The sequence below is a fragment of the Mixia osmundae genome, assembly GCF_000708205.1.
Source record: "Mixia osmundae IAM 14324 unplaced genomic scaffold scaffold_6, whole genome shotgun sequence".
In the NCBI taxonomy this organism is placed as follows: domain Eukaryota; kingdom Fungi; phylum Basidiomycota; class Mixiomycetes; order Mixiales; family Mixiaceae; genus Mixia; species Mixia osmundae.
In genome coordinates this window covers 77100-89838 of record NW_014575558.1, presented here as the reverse complement: position 1 = coordinate 89838, position 12739 = coordinate 77100, and the positions used below count along the sequence as shown (strand labels likewise).

Sequence of the window (12739 nt, the reverse complement as noted above, 5' to 3'; positions counted from 1 at the left end):
CAGCGTCATCGTAACACTCTTTTCTGTTGTACAACATGTACAGGTCAACTGACTGTCCGGCTTCTGCACAGTAGATGAGTACACGCCTAGGCGCCCTCTATGACAGCGACTCACTCATTCCTGCACTTCTGTCCAGCGAGTAAAGTCGTAGCCCGAGCTTGCATCAGCAGGCGTAGATTCTCCTGCGAGGTGCTCGACCACGCGCTGCCGGATCTGCTTGATGTTCTGTAGGCGATGACGCCAGTTGGACACATACTCGATCTTGTGCGTCGCGCCGGAGCCAGGCACGCCGTGGGTCTCAAGGAAGATCTGAGCAAACATGTCTGCGTGCAGGCTCAAGTGCCTGACGAACTGCGCCAGTGCGTCGGCAGAGACCATCTTGTATTGACCGAGTGGCCCGAAATCGGGCATGTCTTCGCGACGCTGTATAGACACCTTGAAATACTCGGCGTTGCTCGACATGCCGGGTCGACGCCAAGGAACACCCTGTGGGGTGTGAGGTACAATGACGACATTAATGAGGTTGAACTGTCCGTCAATGGTGTCGAAGCTGTATGGTTCACCAGACTCGTTGAAGATGATCTTGACAAAGTCGTTGCCGACGTGTCGCTTCTTGAGCGTACATTGAGGGTCCCGCTCGCGATCTGTCGGCATCATTGTTGTGACATGATACGCTATCTGTGTGCCAGAGTTGCCCCAAGCGTACGCATACTGGCCGTCAATGTCATGCTCAACGTCGAGTCCCCCAACGTAGGCGTCTCCACGATCTTTGAGATGAATGAGATCGCCGAGCTCAGACAGAAAGCGATGGTAAGACTTTGAGCCGCGAACGTTCTGCAGAATCTCGGCTTCTCGCGTCTGGCGAGGCGCGACATAGACAACGCCAACCTTGTGGAAATCGACGACAGGGATGCTGTCTAGCACACTCAGCGCCCGTTTGAAGCGATCATGCTTCGGTACGCCCAGAGGTGGCGTGGACTGGTCTACAGATGGCGAACCAGAGATCTGAAGCATCAGAAAAGCCGGCAAGAGAGCCTCAGCAGTATTGTCTCGTGTGGGCACGTGGACCGTCAGCGACAGATTGCCGGAAGGGCGCCGCAGAATTATCTCAGCCGTGCTTGCTTGTTGAAGCTGGTCGATTGTGAGGAGCGTGTTACCAATCAGCCAAGTCTGAGATAGCGAGTCCGCGTTCGGAACAGACCCGCGCGTCAGTCGAGCATCGGCTGAGTGGTGAGCATAGCGAGCAAGCATGTCCATGCAAACTTGAGAGGCCTCGTCGAGCTCTGGCCCATCTTGATTAGCTCGATAGAGCCTGCCCACGATGAATGCCACGAAGAGAGGTCGCATGCTAAGCCGGATCGACATGAACCATAGGTCGATGACATAGAACGCTAGATGGAAAACATATTGAGAAAAAGCATTGACGAGGCCATCGCGGAGGCTGTCTAGATGCTGCGGCGATGGAACTGCATCCCGCTGACTCTGCATGTGCGTGGCAATGTACTGCAAGCTGATCGCGAACACTAGCCGGTAATCGGTCTCCGTCAAGTTGGCGTATAGACTCGGGATAAGGCCGATGGAGGCGATGAGCTCGAGTATATGTACGGCCATATCGGTTGTGGACATGATGCGTGACAAGAGTTCGAGGATCTTTGGCATCGCCTTTGTCACAGCGATCTGCATCTCATGGCAGGCCACCGCGAGCGCATGGATGCATGGCAGCGCAACGTCTTTTCCGCCACCGAGCCCATTGCAGAACGCCAGAACGAGTTCATCACGCTGAGCTTGGCTCCAGATGCTTTTGTACGCGACCAAGACGGACAATGAGTGAAAACCGAGCGCACGTATCTCTCGCCGTTTGACAGTGCTTGGCAGGTCAACGCCTTCCAGAAATGCGTCCTTCGTCAGGCTTTCGCATAGGTATTTACGTAAGGCGTTGAGCTGTACCGATACTCGGGGACCGCATAGGAGATGCTTGTTCGCTAGCTGTACTGGCAGGTGAGACAGGACAAGCGCCAGTATTTCAAAGTCGGATTCCGTCTTGAGCAATCGCACCACCGCTCGTAGATACAGTGAGACTTGGAGCACAGAGACCCGTTTACTGAAGTTTCTACGCTCTGCATCTTCGGGGACCAGCCCGGCAGTATCGTGATCGAATGAAAGCAAGCTGTCCGGACCAAGCCCGCCAAGCACTTCGGGCGTCGTGAACGCCAATTCTTCGGGATACAGCCAAAGCCTTTCTTGCGACTCTGCGACTTCTCGACCGCGACTTGTGCTCCTTCCAGAGCGTCTCATGCGGCTCGCTGCACGTGCGTCGCTCCCAGAAGTCTGAGACTGCCTTTCTCGTCGATCCGGCGAGACAGCATCCCGTCGAGCCGTACGGCCTCGAGTCTCACGTCGAGCGAGCGGCGAATCCGTCTGGATAGCGGGCAAAGCCTCGGCTTTGTTGTCATCGAAACCTCGATGTAGCAATGGCAGCGCATAGTGAGCATTGCGTGGCATGCGACGCAGAAATATGCGATGATTCTGATCGGCACGCAGCCGGACAAGCCATTGTGCAATGACCAGACGTCCACGTCGAGATGCGAGTAGCTCCTTCTGCATACCTCTGCCTTGTGTATCGGGCAGATCTTCCGGCTGAGCAGATGGCGAGGGCGCGAGCAGCTCAACAAGATCTCGGAAGAGCGCTCGGCAGATCTGACTGGCGTTATACGTCGGGCTGACGAGCAGTCGATTGAAGCAAGTGATCAAAGCGCAAGGTGCGAGATCGATCGCGTCAGAGCCACAGAGATATCGCATGTCACATGCAGAGATCATAGGCTGCTCGGTTGTAGACAGCTGAGGAGCTTCCTCGCTTTCGAGCTCGCCTCTCACACTCAGCGGGGACGGTTGGACTGCAAGATTGACAAGCCAAGTCTGAATGACCTGTACCGTCAGAAGAGAACCTGGCAGAAGCAAATTGCCGGCCTCGTCAACTTTGACATCTGGCGATGGCTTCACGCTATCGCAAAAGGCATCGATGAGCAAGCGCATAAGTACCAGTGCAGCTGCTGATGGTAGCTGGACACCATCGATAGCTTTGATGACGGGCAGGATGACTTCGCTGACATATTCTGATCGCTCATCGTCTGTCTCTCGGAGATGGCTGTACGTATCTGCACAGACCCGCAGAATAGCAATCTGGCCTTCGGGATCCGCTTGATGGCGAATATCAAGAGTCTGACACAGTCGCTGAGTAAGGTCGAGCCATCGTATACTTGCCGGATTGAGGCTTGTCAGCTCAGTGATGGCAGAAGCACGGGAAAAGGGGGAGCGGCCGGCGGTTGTGGGCAGCGATAGTGCAGAAATAGAGCACTGCTTGAGCTTGTCTAGAGGCCCGTCGAACTGCCCTCTCTTGAGAGCGGCTGCCATTTGCGCGAGCAACGAGTGGGTCGCTGCTAGTACAGCTGATAAGGATGCAGCATCTGCAACAGCCGGGATAAGCATCAAGTATATCACAGGCATGAAAGTACACTTGCCAGCGCCATGTTGTCGCGTATAGTGCACTTTGCAAGACGCAATGATCGACTCAAGCAAGTCGAGAGCTTGATCGGCATCGTCATAGCTCGCAGGCGCCTTTCCTTCAGACGGAAATAGGCAGTCACGGAGCAAGCCGACGATCTCGAACAGGACAACTGGACCACAGCGCTCGACTACGAGGACCAGGTTTGCGACTACGAGCTGCAGGCCGACACCAAGCAGACTTGGCAATCCACCTGTTGGTCGTGGGTGACCATTCTGAATGTCTTGGGATTGCGTGGAAGCATCGAAATCAGAGAATGCGTGCCTGAGCGAGGCGATGGCGCCGGCAACGAGGACGTCATCGCAACCGGTCAAGGAGACAGCGGGCGTGGACAAGATAGAAGAGTGTGGCGTGTTGGGCGAAATGGCGTCGCATAAGAAGCGTAGTGTTTGATTGTGAGGCGACCGAAGTAGATCGCTGATGATCTGGCGAGCTCTGGAAGGCAGATCAAAGCTCGGCAACGATGAGCAAGGCTGGACTACGATTTCAGTAGCGTTCGAGAGCAAGGACTTGCGTTTTGTGGCCAAAGAGGTAGATGGCGCACTGGCAATGGCGATGCGGCCATCAAGAGCCACAACGCGGGCAACGAGCGAGACGACTTCTGCGCGGTATCGGGTAGGCACGTAGCCGTATCGATTGACAGTGTCCACATATGCCAGTCCTTGTTCAATATCGGCAGGAGACGTCGTTATATGACAGAGTGCCATGAGGAAAGCGCAGGCGCGATCAATTGACGCCTGCGTCAGTCGAGGAAATGACATCTTATGAAGAGTCACCAGCAATCGGAGTGCGGCCGTCGGGCCAAGCTTGCTGGTTTCTACAAATGGTGTAGCGAGATGTGGGTCTGTGAGCGGTGAAAGCGGGTCTTCAACGTTTGCACTGACGAGTGTGGCACGCGCAATCTGAGCTCGTCTGAACATCTCACCGGCCCACTCGCAGACAAGATCGGGTACGTCTGTAAGTGCCGATACATCCCGTCCGCCACGAGTGAGACTACTGAGAGCATCGGTCAGCAGGTCGAGTTCTCTGTCCGTTCGGTTTTCGAGGGGCACGTCGTAATCCCGCATGACGAGATAGTAGAATGCCCTGTCGACGGCACCCGTGCTGTGACCGAGGCTTGACATTGAGGAGACGATGCAAGCGTCTAGCACTTGCAGTGCAGCGCAGCGTACATCGTCTGGCTCACTAGGGATTATCGAGGGACTGCAGGCGTGCCAATATGAGATCTCTTCGTCCGACAGTCCATCGTGCACTAGGATGGACTGTGCGATCCGGATGAGCTCACTTGCACGAGCCGCGCCACTGAGTCTGCCGGCATGACGCTGATAGTCAGAGATGAGCACCGCGGGCGGCATGGCGTCGTAGGGACCTATGGCAACCTCGTCCGATGCAGCGACAAGCATACCCATTGTCGGCGTCTTGGGGCCTGGCGTCGTTGCGGGCGAAAATGCAACTTTGCCGTTGGGCGAAGAGAGGATGGAGCCCGTGCCGCTGGCGCCCGCTGCGGGCGTGCTAGGGGCAGATTGCATTGGACCGAGCGAGGGAGTGGGTAGACTGCTCAAGACGGGATGCGCGTGCGTACTGCCGCTTGCAGATCGTAAGGCAAGAGTCGAGCTCTTGTCAGCTCTGTAAATGCGCTCTGTCTGGGCACTCGCAGCCGTGATGGACGTAGATCTTGCGCGGGCGGCGACGGGCGACGTTGCTGATGATGTGGATGGTGCAAGCGGCCCTGAAGAAGCGCTTCCTGGCTTGGCGAAGGTGTTTTGACCGCTCAGCAAGCCGGACAGACTGTCGGAAGCCGTGAGAGCGGGCTTGGAGAGCGTAGGCATGGGCAACGCAGACGATGTCTTACGGCCTGTGATGCTCTTTAGAAAGCCGAGGGGAGTGCGTATGCCGAGTGAGGAGGCGGTGGCTTCACTCAGCTCGCCTGCGGCTGTCGTTGTCGTCGAGCTGGCAGGAACAGCAGCCACAGCGGGGGCAACTGTGAGGGAGGCACCAAGCGAGCTCTCTCGCTGCTGGACATGCTGCGAGCCATCTTGCATCTGCGAGCGTGGGGTAATCATCACGATCTGGTTCAGTCTTACGCTCAGCGATTGCTCTGACCTTGCTGAAGGCTTCGCTGTCGGATCCGCCAACTGATGTCAGACCGTCCACGGCGATTCCTCAAAATAGCTCGAGCGGGAGATGGCAGTGAGAATGAAGGGCGAGCTGTGCGACGACATGAATGCTGCTCCGAGCGCTTCAGTCTGACATGCTCTGCTTGCGAGATGACCTCTCTGGCTTGTGACAACGTGGCTCGTGACTCGTCGACGTTGCAAGGTCAGACGGACGCGACGATGTCAAAGGGCAGCTTCAACCGCTCAGCGCTCAGCTGGCGAGCTCCTGGATCATGACCAGCAGACCGCACAGAGACAAAGAACATGCAATTCCGGAAGAGCGTTGAAGCTCTGGCTAAGCTCACAGTCCTTGCCGATCTACGCTTGTCGTTCTTGCGTGATCTCTTCTCTTTGTTCGTCAGTGTTGAACTTGGGTCGGACCGGGCTGTCAGACGAGCTTAGTAGGTCTCGTAGGCAGCCTCGGCCTTCTTCTTGGCGTCATACTTGAGCTTCTCGCGGTCGTAAGCGTCCAGGCCCTTTGTCTCAACGAGGCCATCGACAGCAGCAGCGGCGAGAGCGGCAAGGGCGGCGACTGCCTTTTCGTGCTTGATCGGCTCNCCCTTTGCGGCTTGGTGCTTCTCGTAGCTACGTGTAGCTTCGTAGGCAGCCGCGGCAGCGATACCTTCGTGGGTCAGGCTCGCCTTGTGCTCGTGGAACTNATCACCGTACACCTTGGAGTGTGCNTGAGCTTCCTGTCGAGATGGCGTCAGGTCAGCGACTGCGCAAGTGCGCTGNATATAGAGCNGGNGAGGCTTGCTGAGGCACCCAGAGAGATAGNAGANAGTCTTGCTGCTCACGGCAGGCGGCAGCCGCNGGGCCCGACGAGGGACCAAACGAGTGAACGAGAGCCATTGGTCGGCTTGAGCATGCTGGACAGACGAAACAGCACGGTGAGGCCAAGAACGAAGACAAGGAGAGATCAGGGTAGAATGACAGCCGTGAAAAGACTTGCATCAGAGTCGGACGAGAAGAATCCCTGCCAAACACGGGTCAGCGATCGATTTGACGCTTCATGAGAGCAGCGTACCATGGTTGGATGAGTGCTTGCTAGAAGAGATGAGAGACGCTCTGCTGTGCTTGTCTGAGTCGTTGGCTGTCGAACGAAGCGGTCAAGTGACCCCAACGAACCTCGTTCGGGTTCAGCACGCCACAGGGGCAAAGCGGTGCCTGAAGCATAGCAACGGAGCCATCCTCGAGACGCGCGCGCACAGAGGAGATGTTCCCTGGCAAACGGTCTGCAGAACGAGGCTGCAGGGATCATTCGAGGATCATATGCGAGCAGTGATGACATCGGCGGACCTCATTCGGGCATCGGTCGTGACAGATTGACTCTTATTTCTTGATTGGGGCGGAGAGCCCGGCGATGAGCAGACCTTCTCATAGCACCCGACAGCGGAGCCCACGGCCTGATGGCTCTTGTGAGTAATTGTCCGAATGCTCGCACTGTTGGCGAGATTGTACGGTCGCTATCCAATGCAAAGCTGGTATTGTCGGAAGAGACCTTGCTGCGTGATGAAGCTACCCAGTCAGAGGAGGATGGACTGCATGTAGCGGTGTTGTGGAAGAGCTGGGTCGGCAGGTATGAGTCAGGAAGTGGAAGTCATGCAGGCCATGAGGAGCCCGACACGCTCGCGATAAAGAGATTGCGCGAGATTGGCGGATCAGCTCAAGCGGTCAAACATGGCGAGTCGCTGCTCAAGCTTAGCCACGAACTGGCTGACATGATCAGGTACACAGTCGCTCTCGAACAAGCTCTCGATCAGCGACGTTGATCTCAAGGGCAAGCGAGTCCTCATCAGGTGGGCTCTTCTCTTTGCCTGAGCTGCTTGCCTGTTTCCTCAACCTTGCACGCCCCTTCAGAGTCGACTTCAACGTCCCTTTCGGTGACGGCAAGATCACCAACAACGCAGTACGTCCCTGCGCTCGCCAATTCGGGCTCAATCTCATCCAACTTTGCAGCGAATCGTCGCTGCTTTGCCCACCATCAAGTATGCCATCCAGAAGGGCGAGCCGGCAGCGTCATCAGGCTTGCAGACCGCTGACTTGTACATGCAGAGGCAAAGGCGGTCATATTGATGTCACATCTCGGCCGTCCGGACGGCAAGGTACAGTCAAAGTACTCGCTCAAGCCTGTCGCAGACGAGCTCAGCAAGCGTAAGTGAAAGCAAGGCTCGCGTATAATTGACGATGCTCAACTAGCCATGCAGTTCTCGACGGCAAGCATGTCAAGTTTCTCGACGACTGCGTTGGCGACAAGGTCGAACAGGAATGCGCGTCCGCCCAAGGCGGCGAAATGTTAGCGTCGCCCGCATTTGTTCGTAGCCTGTTCGCGCTGACCAATTACAACTGCAGCATCTTACTTGAAAATTTGCGCTTTCACATCGAGGAAGAAGGCTCATCCAAAGACAAGGACGGCAAGAAGACAAAAGCTGATCCCGAAAAGGTCAAGGAATTCCGCAAGTCTCTCACTGTGAGTCTTCATCGCCTGGCACAGCGCATCAGCTAACATCTCCGCTCGACCTCATCAGGCTCTTGCGGATGTCTGTCAGTACAGCTCAGGACTAGCCGCTAAGCGTGCTGACACTGCGCAGATGTCAACGATGCTTTCGGCACAGCTCACCGTGCCCATTCGTCCATGGTAGGCGTCGAGCTGCCCCAACGCGCATCCGGCTTCCTCGTCAAGAAGGAGCTTGAATTTTTCGCAAAGTCAGTAACAACTTGCCTTCGCTCTTCAAAGCTGACACAGCATCGTCCAGAGCGCTAGAGAAGCCAGACAGACCCTTCCTGGCCATTTTAGGCGGTGCAAAGGTGTCCGATAAGATTCAGCTCATCGAGAACTTGCTCGACAAGGTCAATTCGCTCATCATCTGCGGCGGCATGGCTTTCACTTTCAAGAAGACACTCGACGGCGTGAGGCAAGGCTTTGCCTGATCCTCAAAAGTTCCGGCTGAACCGTGTGTTCAGCATCGGCAAATCACTCTTTGACGAGGATGGATCGCAAAAGGTCAAGGCACTCGTCGAGAAGGCAAAGAAGAACAACGTCAAGCTCGTCTTTCCCGTGGACTACATCACTGCGGATGATTTCAAGAAGGACGCCAAGGTTGGCAAAGCGACAGACCAGGAAGGCATTCCAGATGGTTGGATGGGTCTCGATGCGTAAGCTCTACTCTGCCTCCCATGCTATAGCATCTGATCGCGCAAGCTGTCGGCAGGGGTGAGAAGTCACGCGAGCTGTTCAAAACGACGATTCTCGAGAGCAAGACCATCCTCTGGCAAGTTTTCTCTCGGCTCGAATGTCACGCAGAGAATGACGCAGCGTCGCAGGAACGGTCCAGCAGGCGTTTTTGAGTTTGACAACTTCGCCGGCGGCTCCAGAGCGACATTGGATGCTTGTATCGAAGCGCAAAAGAACGGCGCAACTGTCATCATTGGGGGCGGCGATACTGCGACGGTCGTTGCTAGTCAGTACAGCGTGCGCTCTCACAGGACACGTCTGATCGCTCTGTGCAGAATACGATGCCGAGGACAAGCTTGCTCACGTCTCCACAGGCGGTGGCGCGAGTCTCGAGCTGCTCGAGGGTAAAGATCTGCCGGGAGTCGCGGCACTCTCCTCAAAGTAAGGTCTGTTGCGGTCTAGCCAGCTAGTCTCGCTAGCTAACCGCCGCACTGTCTCAGGAGCGGAAGCAGACTGTAGAAATACAATGCAGTTTGACACAATCTAATATGCTGCCGGTCATGAGAGCAACGTGCGTGCTACAAGGGACGTCTCCTTGGGTAATGTGCAATATGAGTGACTATGCCCGTGCTTCTCCGACTACTCTCGCGATTCGAAACGTCTTTGCCTTTTCGCGTGCGCTCCATTGATGATCGTTCAGACCGCCATGGAAGGCTTTGCTTGCATCCATATAGCGACCCCTGTCGCCAGGCAATTCCAGATCGCGACCTTTGATGGCATGTGATCGCAGGACTGCGAAGCCTCCGGGATGCAGCGAGGCATATGACGCAACGTCGAGCGCATAGCTATCGACGATAATGACGAGCGGTCTCTTCAGCGAACCTCTGGCCATCTTGTCGGCGGTGAGAAGCCTGACGTGCTCGGTGACTTCGTCGACTCGCCAGATTGGCAGGCTGTCGTCACTCGGTATGCGCGAATTTGGCGCTTCTGAATCACTGCTGAGATCTTGCAATCGCGATGCTTTGGAATGCAAGACGTGAGCGCGCGCTTCGAGGATCTCATGCTCTGGCGTGGCGTAGATGACAGGCACCAGAGAGGTAAAGCGATGTAACATCCAGATCACCCACTTGGTAGGATCGTAGTCAGCAATGCCGGGTCCGTTCCGAAAATCTTTAGGAAAGGCTGTACAGCGCACTTAGCCTTCAGCGTCAAACAGAACGCAAAATTGACAGCTCCTACCATGGTGATAATCATGATTGCCCTCGCCAGCAGTTAGTATAGCAAGAATCTGAATAGCACATCAGCGGGACCTCTGCGATCTGCGATACCTTACCAGCGTCGTTCTCGCAGTGACCTCCTCAGAATAATTCTGCTCACCAATGTAATGCGCAAAACTGCAAGGCCACTTTGAGCTAAGCGGGCAACATGGGAGATAAGACGGACCTGTTGATGAGAAAGGTGGTATGCCAGATCATGATGCGTGCTAGGACGCCGCCGTATATGTAGCCACCCATCGCATCGCCTGTGAGATCATCTCAGCCCTGCCGGGTAGTCGAGCCAACGAGCTTACCCCAAGACGCGCCGAGTAGTGTCGGAAGGGCGAGACCGAAGAACAGGGTCAGTGGCAAGTAGTATTTGTGCTGGAATCGTACGACTTGAAGAAAGCCAGGCATGAGTCGAGCCGCGCAGGATCGGGTAGGGGCATACCAGGATCTGAGTCGAGGTCGCGGCGCTCAATGAGCGGCATCTTAGGATAGCTCGGCTTGCGAAAGATCCATCCCATGTGACTGAAGAAGAGGCCCTTTTGCGCGTCGTATCTGCGCAGGCAGCTCAGCCGGGCGTCTTTCGAGATGTTCGAGCACGTACGGGTCGTCATCGCTGTCCGTCCAGCGGTGATGTAGACGATGACGCAAAACCCACCAGCGGATGCTGCCTTGGAAGCCGAGACATCCCATGCCGGCTAGCACGATTCGCAAAGGCAGACGAGCTTCGTATGCCTTGTGAGACCACAGACGGCTGCAGAGGTTCATTGTTTAGCCTGTAGCATGTCTTCTTTGGATCCAGACTGACTGATAGCCCATGGTGATGCCGTAGATCGCAAGCTGCCACGAGAAGAAGCACAACCTGTTCGTGGTCTTGAGTAGGAGGCACGGGACAGCCGGACGAGCTCACATGGCCGTCTTGAGCTTGAGCTCCCATACTGGCGAGAGTACAAGGATGCCGACGAGCGCAAAGAGATGCAGGCCCCAGAAGAGGATACAGTTGGCCCACCAGATGGGTGCTGTGTTGCTCGAAGAAGACTGCCGAGCTTGCCGACGATGATCGTTGGGCTCTTCACATTCCGATGCGCGATCCTCCTCTGACCCGGAGCTTGAAGATGTGAGCTCGGGCGAGTCCACTAGCGATGTCGGAGTCGAAGCTGACAAGGCCGCATGGAGTAGCTCCATTGCCGCCATCGCGTGCTGTTGAGGCGGCAGGAGCAGTCTAGCGCACGGCAGGTCAAGGACGATCGGAGTTGCCGCGCGCGCTTCGGCATATCAACGAGCATCAACGCGTCAAAAGTTATGTCTAATGTCTGCGTGAACAGCATGAAAGTGCATGAATATGCATCGAATGTGGAGAGCTTTCATGAGAGTGTGTTACTTGTGCTTTCGTTGTCTGTCGCCCTTTTGTAGCTCGCTAGGCTTTTATTGTCGTTTATGTGACGGAAGCAAAGAGTGACCGCTCAGTAGTTGTCGTACTGACGCTCAGCACGGTTGCGTGCCTCATACTTGACTTTCTCACGGTCAAACTCGTTGAGGCCCTGCAGGGAGACGCGTCAAGCAGACATTGCAGCTTGGTCGCATAAGGGCTTACCTTGGTCTCGAAAAGCTTGTCAGTCTCGGCGCCAACGATACCGCCAATCATCTCCTTAGCACTGTTCGTCTGTGTCAGACTATACGTCATGTGGACGAGAAAGGTCCGGACAATTCGTGCTTGACGGGCTTGCCCTCCTACAAAGGTAAGCGATCAGCGCTCGCTTGACATACAGGCAGGCCAGACTGGATTGACCTTCTTCTGGCGTTCCTCGTATTCGTGAACAGCTGCAAAGCTGACGGCCGAAGCGAGCAGCTCGTGCGAGAACTTCGACTTGTGCTGCTCGCCGCCTTGGTAAACCTCTTGGTGAGCGCGCTCTGCGCACGTTTGTACCAGTCAGTAGCGGATCTGTGAAGCTCATATGGGCCAAGCGCTACAATCAGGTGGTGGATCGCGTGTCTCGCCCCTCGCCTGTGCCGTATGACTCGACGGGCGATGCGGCAGCGCAGGAATGTATCTTTGGGGGCTCGAGGGAGGGAATGAAAGGGGGTCACCTACGCTCATCGCTGTCGTGGCTGAAGAATCCCTGCAAGACATCGTGACTCGTCAGCATACTCCAGCGGAGCTCGCGACAGACAGCAGCACCATTGTAGCTTCTGTTCTCTTGTTGAAGTCGATACGTCGAGTGGACCGCGGTGCCGACGACTGCGCGCCTAGTATCGTCCTATTAATAGCCGCGCGCTGGGCGCTGCGGGCCACCGGCCCCGCTACGCCACAACGCTCACACAGTAGCATCATAAATCACGCGGACATTGCAATCGCTTGGTCCAATCAAACCGCAAGCCCTTCCTCGAACATGTCTCCTCTTCATCTTGACTTCGGCTGAACTTTGCATCTGCTGCGCTGTGCTTGCAATCGTCGAAGGAGCCCTTGGCCTCTGCCATCATCAAATCCACAACTGTGTTCGATCTTGCTTCCCGCGCGGATCCGATCTGTCCTTGGTTCTCCTCTTCATTCTGCAAAGGGAAACCCCCTGTGCGCGCGCGTCTC

The 12739-nt window shown here is 55.8% G+C and overlaps 5 protein-coding genes across 5 annotated transcripts; 1 reads left to right on the top strand and 4 right to left on the bottom strand.

Moving 5' to 3' along the window:
* Positions 1-5873, bottom strand: L969DRAFT_87857 (uncharacterized protein). Its single transcript, XM_014711771.1, has 3 exons — positions 5666-5873; positions 3519-5604; positions 1-3464 (listed from the first exon to the last, which is right to left on the bottom strand). The coding sequence occupies exons 2-3, from the start codon at positions 5602-5604 to the stop codon at positions 115-117; spliced, it is 5436 nt and encodes a 1811-aa protein (XP_014567257.1). The 5' UTR covers positions 5666-5873; the 3' UTR covers positions 1-114.
* Positions 5874-5989: 116 nt separating this feature from the next.
* On the bottom strand, positions 5990-6904 carry L969DRAFT_87856 (uncharacterized protein). The gene is made up of 3 exons (XM_014711770.1): positions 6746-6904; positions 6671-6694; positions 5990-6410 (listed from the first exon to the last, which is right to left on the bottom strand). The coding sequence occupies exons 1-3, from the start codon at positions 6746-6748 to the stop codon at positions 6117-6119; spliced, it is 321 nt and encodes a 106-aa protein (XP_014567256.1). The 5' UTR covers positions 6749-6904; the 3' UTR covers positions 5990-6116.
* A 451-nt stretch (positions 6905-7355) lies between these two features.
* On the top strand, positions 7356-9431 carry L969DRAFT_62784 (uncharacterized protein). The gene is made up of 14 exons (XM_014711769.1): positions 7356-7401; positions 7456-7517; positions 7579-7627; positions 7678-7723; positions 7774-7872; positions 7926-8013; positions 8071-8188; positions 8247-8262; positions 8310-8424; positions 8475-8633; positions 8683-8874; positions 8931-8990; positions 9043-9179; positions 9229-9431. Exons 1-14 carry the CDS (start codon positions 7399-7401, stop codon positions 9336-9338), a joined length of 1254 nt encoding a protein of 417 aa, XP_014567255.1. The 5' UTR covers positions 7356-7398; the 3' UTR covers positions 9339-9431.
* Positions 9395-11698, bottom strand: L969DRAFT_87855 (uncharacterized protein). Its single transcript, XM_014711768.1, has 9 exons — positions 11066-11698; positions 10964-11017; positions 10760-10909; positions 10601-10710; positions 10464-10547; positions 10337-10415; positions 10227-10287; positions 10133-10181; positions 9395-10075 (listed from the first exon to the last, which is right to left on the bottom strand). The coding sequence occupies exons 1-9, from the start codon at positions 11347-11349 to the stop codon at positions 9513-9515; spliced, it is 1434 nt and encodes a 477-aa protein (XP_014567254.1). The 5' UTR covers positions 11350-11698; the 3' UTR covers positions 9395-9512.
* L969DRAFT_94843 (uncharacterized protein) lies at positions 11619-12704 on the bottom strand (the record flags this gene model as incomplete). The annotated part of the gene is made up of 7 exons (XM_014711767.1): positions 11619-11696; positions 11750-11810; positions 11861-11886; positions 11945-12066; positions 12248-12275; positions 12335-12413; positions 12646-12704. 7 exons carry the CDS (start codon positions 12702-12704, stop codon positions 11619-11621), a joined length of 453 nt encoding a protein of 150 aa, XP_014567253.1.
* Between the last annotated feature and the right edge of the window lie 35 nt (positions 12705-12739).

Bases quoted from the DNA above. Each gene is read 5' to 3' on its own strand.
- L969DRAFT_87857 (XM_014711771.1), bottom strand. From the start codon at position 5,604: ATGCAAGATGGCTCGCAGCATGTCCAGCAGCGAGAGAGCTCGCTTGGT. The intron at 3,465-3,518 runs GCAAGTGTACTT...CGGCTGTTGCAG, and splicing joins TACGCGACAACATGGCGCTG to ATGCTGCATCCTTATCAGCT.
- L969DRAFT_62784 (XM_014711769.1), top strand. The intron at 8,991-9,042 runs GCAAGTTTTCTC...GCAGCGTCGCAG, and splicing joins GAGAGCAAGACCATCCTCTG to GAACGGTCCAGCAGGCGTTT. The intron at 9,180-9,228 runs GTCAGTACAGCG...CGCTCTGTGCAG, and splicing joins TACTGCGACGGTCGTTGCTA to AATACGATGCCGAGGACAAG.
- L969DRAFT_87855 (XM_014711768.1), bottom strand. From the start codon at position 11,349: ATGGCGGCAATGGAGCTACTCCATGCGGCCTTGTCAGCTTCGACTCCG. The intron at 10,910-10,963 runs GTCAGTCTGGAT...GAACCTCTGCAG, and splicing joins GGCATCACCATGGGCTATCA to CCGTCTGTGGTCTCACAAGG. The intron at 10,548-10,600 runs GTATGCCCCTAC...GCTTTCTTCAAG, and splicing joins CGACCTCGACTCAGATCCTG to TCGTACGATTCCAGCACAAA.